This window comes from Cordyceps fumosorosea, assembly GCF_001636725.1.
Source record: "Cordyceps fumosorosea ARSEF 2679 chromosome Unknown scaffold_16, whole genome shotgun sequence".
NCBI lineage: Eukaryota > Fungi > Ascomycota > Sordariomycetes > Hypocreales > Cordycipitaceae > Cordyceps > Cordyceps fumosorosea.
Genome location: NW_017387316.1, coordinates 748,623 through 757,108, shown reverse-complemented (window position 1 = coordinate 757,108; position 8,486 = coordinate 748,623). Strand labels below are relative to the sequence as shown.

The window sequence follows — 8,486 nt, the reverse complement described above, 5'->3', positions numbered from 1 at the left end:
TAGGGCCGCTGCGGGAGAAGCGCCTTGTCGGTGTCTGGTGGTGGTAATAGGAGGGTTCTAGGTGGGATTGGCGACTTGGTGGACGGAGGATGAGCAAGACGCAGACAAGACGCCGCGACTTGTGTTGATGAGGTCTGTGCCGTGCGACGGAGATGCGTCTGATAACGCCGTGGCCGATGTTTGGTCTTGATCCGACACTGTGACAAGGTCGATGATTCGCCGAGTATCCCCAGGTTGAGGACTCCCTCGATCATGTGAATTCTCTTCTTCTTTTCGTGAAATGGTCAAGAGGCCGTGGAGGAGGATGTTCGTGGATGGGTAATGTGTCCAAGATGAGCCAGGCGAGGTACACCGGCAGACGCGGTTGTCGTTGATATGACAGCTACAGAGAGATGTCAACCCTGAGCCGTGAAATTCGCAGCCAAGCGATGCGAGACCCGATCTCAAAGAGTCAGTCGAATGGGTCGCGGCAGCCACAACGGACAAGTCGCAACGATGGCGACCTTTAACAATGGCAAAGGATGCTTCGACGACAGAGTAGCGACCTCGTATGTGATTCTCGGTGTTGCTACCATGCAGAGATAGATTGGGCTTTTGGTCCGGAGTAATGTACTGGAGTGGTTTTGCGTGGCGAAGGTTGTTAAACGAGGTGGTTGTTGTTAGTGGGCTGAAGAGGCTTTCGCGTTCCCCACAACCACTCAAGCTTTGGGTAGAGAAGCTTGATGTGGCACTCGGGCTCTTTTCTCTCGAGCTTGGAGATGATAGGGAGAGAGGAGTAATAAGTTGGCAAAGAGGAAGCGGACGTTGTTGACTAGTTGTACCTAAAACTAGGCCGGCGCAGACCGGGAAGGTCGACTTGGTACGACGACGAGGACAAGGTGGGCCGCAGAAGGACGGGGGGTCGTGCCGCTGCGAGGGCTGCATACTCGATCCATAAAGGCGGGATAAGTAATTAACTCCCAGGTTCCACCGTCTTTTTTAAACCGTCGACAGCTGGCCTGAGTCTCCCAAGAGAGAGAGGGAGGGTGGGCGCTTGTGGGAAGTCGCAAGTGAAGAGAGGGGGGGCCTGTAACTTAGTGGTACGTTAGTCGTAGTTCCTCTTGCTCTTAGACGGATGGATGCTCTTTTTGCGAGAAACCAAGTCTCTTTGTCTATCAACGTAATAATAGGCTGGAAGGTCTTGTCCACTGTGGCTGTCAATCCCAGCCAGCCCAACACCCGCCCGTCACAGCCAGGCCGCAAGCAATCGTGGTAGAAGTCGACGTCGATTGACACCGCTTTACTTGAAGAGTGTCTCTTGCATCATATTGGCGCCATGATGCCGCTAAACCACTGCTAAGACTTTGTTGGCGGGGACTTGACCAAGTCCTCCGCGGAGAGCATCTCTCTTTAGTTCTTTTTAGTCGAGCACTTATCGAGCGAGAAAGGGAGGGGGGAAGGGGGGGGGGGTGCCGCGCTGGATCTCGCATTCACACCAATCTCTACTAATACTAATCATGGGCTGTGGCGATGGACACGGTCGTCGCCGCAATTGCGCAAGTTGTCGCCTCTTTTGCTGTGTTTGCTCGTTGCCCCCTTCCGCTTCACAGCTGGCCATGCATCGTCCTGCAGGTAACCCGTCGGCTGAGATTAATGATTATTTTTGTCATCGATTTTTTCTTCTTCTGTGCCGCTGAGAGCTGCTGTCGTGGCTCAATGGATTACTGATCATTAATCCGGGATAATTACTTAATTTTTTTGGGTGGTTGAAAAAAATCGGCCTTGTTGCAGGGGGGTGTGTGATGGAAGGTAATTGTTGACAAAACATTTATTACCTGCAACCACGCGGCCAGAAAGAAAACGGCCTAGAAGAAGAAGAAAAAACGGGGGGAGCGACGGACGTGTGGCTTGCTTTTCTTGGTTGTCTAGATAAGCGAATGGTATAGAAATAGAGAAAAGAACGCCTTGATCTTTTATTACGTATTATGAGACAGCTCTTCGAATGGCGGCCTTGAGCGATGAATTCTGTTGTGTACATCAACTACCATCAATCGTACGGTATGCTGCTCATTTGCTCGCTCGACAACAAACAAACGTTTGACAAGAGAGATGCTTCTTTCTGATGCTGCCGATCTAACGGATTTCCACAAAGCTCTCTCACCCTGCACCACTGAACCTGCCAGCAAGGTTAGTAGGTCCGAGCTGAGAGCGCTATTACTTGTAGTCAAAAGGTGGTCCGATTGCGACGGCTGGGATCGACGAATTTGTACTGGGCCTCGCTCGGCCGAAAGAAATGGAAGCGGAGACTGGCCTGCGTTCTTTGAGTGATAGGGTTTCCCCGTCAAACTGAGGTGGCTCCCAGCACTCGCACCTGTTCAACAAACTAGGGAGGGGATTTCATCTCTAGCGAATACTGGTGGACAGATTGTCTGCGTGGTCTGGACACTTGCCACTTGGTAAGGCGGCAGATCGTACAAGATTATACCTAGTTGAAGGAAAACACAGGCGTCAAAAGGATCGAAAAAGTCAAGGTGACGGCGGGGAGGTGTGAAGGGGAGGGGACAAAACGTAGACCGAGGCCAGAAATAGTGGGAGGGCTGACACACACATGGCAAGGGTTCTCGTCTGCCAAGTCAACACACGTTTGCTTGGCTTTGACGCTCGTGTTGCAGCCCATCGACTCAAGATCCAAATGAGCTGGCGCACATATGGAGCGTTGTCTCCGGAGACGGTGTGCCTACATATGTACAGTATTTTTGTTGGACAGGGTTGTCAACAGAGACACATCAGAGCCGCGCCAAGCTCCAGACGAGAATCAAATGTCTCGTCTGGACCCTGAGGAAAAGTTGAGATGTGATGTGGCAGAGGGCAAGGGAATGATGATTACTTATAAAGAACCAAGGTTTCATGACCCCCATGTCGAGTTCAGCCAGTCATCAGCGAGGCCACACGCATCGGTGTCGCGACCCCTGTTTCTCCGGACTGCCTAAACAGGCAATTAGAATGGGCGTCGTCTATTTCTGATTTGTATTCTTCTTCTCGAAAGGCCTCGCTCTTTGCCATCGTACCACGGAACGCCACCGCCCACTCGACGCATGTATCAGGTGTTTTGTGGCCGTTTTCTCTCGTTCCTCGTCTGACTTGTAGTTGAGGGACTAAATACCAGGCCGCCCATTGTTGGGCCTTGCCGCCACCTCTACAAGCTGAACGCCTCTTTTCGCGTCACTTTTGGGGGTCACTGTTTGGAGCTGAGGGAGGTCTCCTTGGCGTCGGTGCGTCGTCGCTTTATTAAATGATTAGTATACGTGTGTCGACCATTGACTGACACCTTATTCCTCGGACTTTGTGTGCTCCCCCCCTTTCTACATTCACCCTCCTAGCCAGAGGGAAAAGTAAAGTACGAAGTAGAGTTTAGCTCGTCTTGGCCGACCGCCAGCCGACTCCCGCATGTAAACCATGCCAAGTTGATCCGTAGTTGGTTAAATTAGTAATTAACCGCTGGTCCATGCTGCCGCTGTGCGCTTATCCTCTTGATCAAATGATAGATATTAGCTGTCAGCCTGGTTACTGATCTCTCTCCTGATGTCGGTGGATGGTTCATGGCCAACTCGCAACCCCATCACAATGACTTTTCCTGCAGCATTATCCACAACATCTTGCCTGTTCCACTCGCTTTGATCCCTCGTCTCGCGGACCCATCGTCACTTTTCCGCGACCTTCGTCCCGCACACAGCCTCGCAGGCAGCGGGCAGCCAATCACTCTCCCGGACGATGCTCCGAGACGGTGTTCCAAAGATGTCATTCATGCCACCGCCATGTTTTTGGCGGGGGCAATTCTTGTTCAATTCCGCATGCGCCAGCGAGCCGCAATGACATGGGAACTATGCTAAAGCGGGGGGGGGGGTTGCGGAATTTCGACAATTCGAATTGCGACGGGCATCACAGCAGGAACAGGGGTGGCTGGTGATTACAATTCATTAATTGTCGTCCCCCGCCATTTTCACTCTCTTCCTTCGCGCCGGCAGCCATCTTCCTACCATCTTCCTACCATCTTCTACTAAACCCCCCACCATGGCTGCGCCAAGTCGCAGGCCGGCCGAGCAGTCCACAATGCATGGACGAGACGCCGAAATATCGTTGTGCGCAGGGCAAATTGTTCAAGGGCGCGACAAGATGGATACCGGATACCGGATCTGACGTTCTGCTGCAACAGAGCCGGGGTCTCGCAAGCGATGAGGCACCCAATAATCGAATCCCAAGCTGCCAAAGGAGCAGACTGTTGCTGCACAAGACAACGTTGATTCAGTATGGCGCATACTTATTAACCCAACACGATGCTGAAATCCCAAGACACAGAAGATCCTCCTTCCTATCAATTAAACGCATCCCTCACAGAATTTTCACGGTATGCAATGTGCACCAAGGAGGATCCTGGCAGTAAGAGGCTGCGGCGTAGTCGCGGCGCCGAAGCCGGCAGGCAAGGGTCCGAAGCGCCGATGATGTCGGGAGGATTTTGCAATTGGCCGCTTTCGAGCCCAACAATCTCCCAGAGGGTATCCGACTTCTGAAACAGGGATAGCCCAAATCCCTCTTCGCTGTGACAGTGTTCCATGGACCGATGCCAAAAAGAAAGCAGCGCCGGGTTGGGGCTTGCTGCAACGCGGATACCCGGCCTGCTCAACGGCAGTCGAGGCAGCCTCCATTTCCTCTTAAGGCACGACGAATTACAGGCCCTATAATTATCTGAGCCGACATCCGTGAAGGACGGCGTCCCGTGGATTGTCAATAAGTAGCTGCTCAGGCGACGCCTGAAGCACCTGCGAGGCTCACTCTGTATTGAAGCCAATTTGGTGGTAAACATGCCATGATTTCGTATTGTGTTGAAACTATCGGCTATGACTAAAGAGAGAGTGGGAGAGGGGGGGGGGGATGTTTCGTGGTTGTGCGGTAATCTATAAATCTCTCCAAAGAGGCATGAAGACTTGCTCAATCGCAGCCATCCCCACACAAACCGCTACATCCTGTACAGTGACATTTCAACTCACGTCAGTTTAAGGTGAACCGACCGGATGGCGAGAACAGGTAGCAGCCCATCGCTCCACGCACAAGTCACATTCCGCTTAAGGCCGACCCTCAATGAAGGTGTTGTTGCAATCATGCGACTTCATATTCAGGGTATATCTTTTGTGGGTGGAAAGAACAAGTGAAGCTGGATCTATAACCTCGCAATAAAAAAAAAGAAAATAAAAAGGGTGTTAGACAAGCCACATTGATTCCTTCACTACATGTTGCTGTCTATCCTCTCGCGCCGACCACCTATTCCGGATACCAAACCAAAGAGAGCGGAGAAAAAAGAAAGAGTGCACATGGAGCGGCAAGATGAGAAGTATTATGAATCCGCCGAGTGCCCCGGTGATTGATTGGTAGGAAGACAAATACCAAAGCCAAAATTTGCGCCCAAAAGTCATTGATTAAAAAAAAGAACTGTGCACTTTGGTTGTAAGCCTCCCTAGTCTATTTCATTGCTGGTTAAGAAGACAAAAAGAAAAGAAAATCAGTGTAAGCACAAAACAAACATAGAGAGGAATGAAAAGGTCGTCCACGCTCCGAAGAGACGATCGTTATTAAAAAGAGGGGTAGTAGTATCGTGCGGCGATGCGAATTGAGCGCGGCGACACCCGAGGATGAGCTGATGATGATGCTCTTCGTCTGGTCTTGACGCTTAGGAGCGGATAACTCTTCCCACGCATCATCATGAGCGCGGACACCACATCGCCGATGAATAAAGTGCAAAAGGGGGTATCACACTCCAACCAATCTATAGCCTTCCAAATGGTCATGTACAGCAAATGTCGCGGTCTTGTTATATGGTGGTTTGTTGTTCTTGTTGAATGTTTTCGTCAAAGCACTAGTCGTCCAGGATGCTCGAGTCCAGTTGATTCACCTAGGCCATGTGGACCAGCCCTGGTTCAGCGCTCTGAGGTCGTCGCATCTGTGGCGGCGGGTTATAGTACATCTGGTTCATCGCGGCCGTCGTGGGAGGATACGTGTCCGGGTCAGGATACACGTAGCCTGCAGCAGCACTGTGAGCGGGCGATGGAATGTGCTGCGACGGTGACTGGATATGTTGGGAAGGCGACTGCCAGCCCATATTGCTCATGTGAGGGCTGCTGGCGGTGCTGCCGTTATTTGAACCTTGCTGGTGGTGCTCCACGCTGGGCTCGAGAGTGGGAGGCGGTCCATAGCTGGCAGGATGCGAGGTCGGGCGCATCGCGCCGGGGTTGCTATAACCGCTTGATGTCGATGTAGGGCTGCCGACGCGAAGGTGGGCGGGCAGCGGCCCTCCCTGCTGCAGATATTGGAATTCGGCGGGATGGCGGTTTAGGCCGGCCGCTAGGTCCATGCCAGGAGACATGGACATGGCGCGCTGGGCAGGCGAGGGCGTTGTTAGAGGCGAGCCATGGCTGGAGAGATGGTCTCCATCGGAGCGAGCCTGGACGAGATTCTTGGAGCCAGCGCTGGCCAAGGCGGCCGCTCGCGCTACGGCTGATTGCTCGACAGTGCCAACATGGTTGCTCTTGTGGCGCGTCAAGGTCGTCTTTCGCGTAAATGTCTTTTGGCAGTCGGCAAAGGGGCAAACGTAGGGTCGCTGGCCGGAATGCGTCCGTCGATGTCTAGCAAGGGAGCTGCTGTCGCCAAACTTCTTGCCGCAGGTTTCGCACTGGTGCGGCTTCTCGCCAGTGTGGACGCGCTTGTGAACGGTCAGGGCAGATCTTTGAATGAACTGCTTCCCACAGACGTCGCATGTGTGGGGTCTATTTCCAGAGTGAATGCGCTCGTGGCGGCTGAGATCGCTTCGGCGCGCAAAGGCGCTGTCGCAGGTGCTGCACTGATGTGTCTTTTGCTTCTTGCCGTCATCGACCGGGGTCGGTGGCGGCATGTGCGCCATGGCCATATTGGGGACGCCAGCCATGTGCTGCATGTCGGGAAAGCCTTGCACGTGCATAGTATTAGGCATAGAGCTCGGGATGTGCATGGGCGTCTGCATGACGGCGGGAGAGTGGTAGGATCGCGGCATGGTATGGGCAGAATAGGCCGAATGGTCGGAAATGTGTGGCGAGTTTGAACGGTCCATGTCGGGCTCGGTCTTGCCAAAGGCAAGATGGTGTTGTTGATTCATAAAGTCGTTTGCGAAATGGTGTGGGTGTTGTACGATGGTGCCTCCTCTGTTATTCAGCACGTTGGTCAGGTCCATCGCCTGGGGGAGCACAGATAGCATCACAGAGCTCGAACCGTACACCGCAGAACTGGTGGTGTGTTACGGTGATCGGGTTTGGCCGAGGCTGGGACGAACTTTGACACGGACGGCCGGCTTACGCACCAAAGAGGGAACTCGGCGCGTCGGTATGTATTTCGAGATCGATACGAGTGCGTGGGACGTGCGGATCGCAGAGCACAGGTGGGAGAGTGTAACTTTCGCGGACGGCGATGGATCGTGGGGTTGGCGCACGAGGCCAGGTTCAGCGCTCGGGAACAGGAAGTATATGTGCTGCGTAGCACGGAGAAGAGCGGCGCAGCGAACACAGATTGAGTGGTGCCAGATATAAGAGCCGGCTTGTGATGACCGAGATGGAAGTTGCGGCGGTGGGAAACAGAGGTGGCAGAGACCTGTGTTTGTCGATGATGGGACTAGGCAATATTGTGTCTCAGAGACGAGTCGGCGCAAACGGGGGGGGGAGCGCGCGTCGAGGGACTTGGAGAGGGGGGGAGGCAGAGAAGAGTCGAAGACGGTGAGGCAGCAGGCGGGCGATGCAGAAGACGGCGCAAAGACAAGCGATGCGCGCGTGGTGCAAAAAGCAAGTCGGGACACCCGATGCGCGATGAAGGCTGAATCCCGCCGCTAGGGAGGCGAAGATGCAGGACTATCCAGGTTGAAGGTCGGTCGAGGAATTGTATGGCAGGCAGGCTTATGGATGGCTGACGATGAGATTTGTCGGGCAGGAATGGGACGTTGACTTTGTTGTGTGAATGGCCAGAGAGAGAGAGGCAGAAGGTACTTTGGTACCGTACCAGTACCGTGGGCCGCCGTGTGGTGGTCGCAGTGGTAATTGTAGTTATGGACCAAGCAATGGAGCTTGCGGGAAGCGGTGCGGACTAGCCGACGCAGAGGCTTGTCTGAATTTTGCGAGTCAGTTGGGGTGGTCAGCCACGTCGCCACTGCACAGGAGGCGGTAGGTAGATCAGTGTTGATGATGCCAAGGAAGTAAGATGACAAAAAGCGAAGCGAGGGGGAAGGATGGAAAAGATGAGAAGAGAGAAGGGAGGGAAGGCAAGGTAGAAAAAGGATCAAGTCGGATTGAAAATGAAGGAAATTGGAATTGATGCGGCAAGCGTGCTACCTCTGGCTGGAGCAAGACACGACAACGACAGGATCCCCTGGAAAGAGAGCGGATAAAGGGAAAATCTTGGTCTGATGGAAACCAGCGGCAAGTCGTGTGTAATAAGTC

At 53.4% G+C, this 8,486-nt stretch overlaps 1 protein-coding gene across 1 annotated transcript; it reads right to left on the bottom strand.

Moving 5' to 3' along the window:
- Positions 1 to 5,923: 5,923 nt before the first annotated feature.
- ISF_06436 (zinc finger protein 58) lies at positions 5,924 to 7,159 on the bottom strand (the record flags this gene model as incomplete). The annotated part of the gene is made up of 1 exon (XM_018850040.1): positions 5,924 to 7,159. The coding sequence occupies one exon, from the start codon at positions 7,157 to 7,159 to the stop codon at positions 5,924 to 5,926; it is 1,236 nt and encodes a 411-aa protein (XP_018703017.1).
- Between the last annotated feature and the right edge of the window lie 1,327 nt (positions 7,160 to 8,486).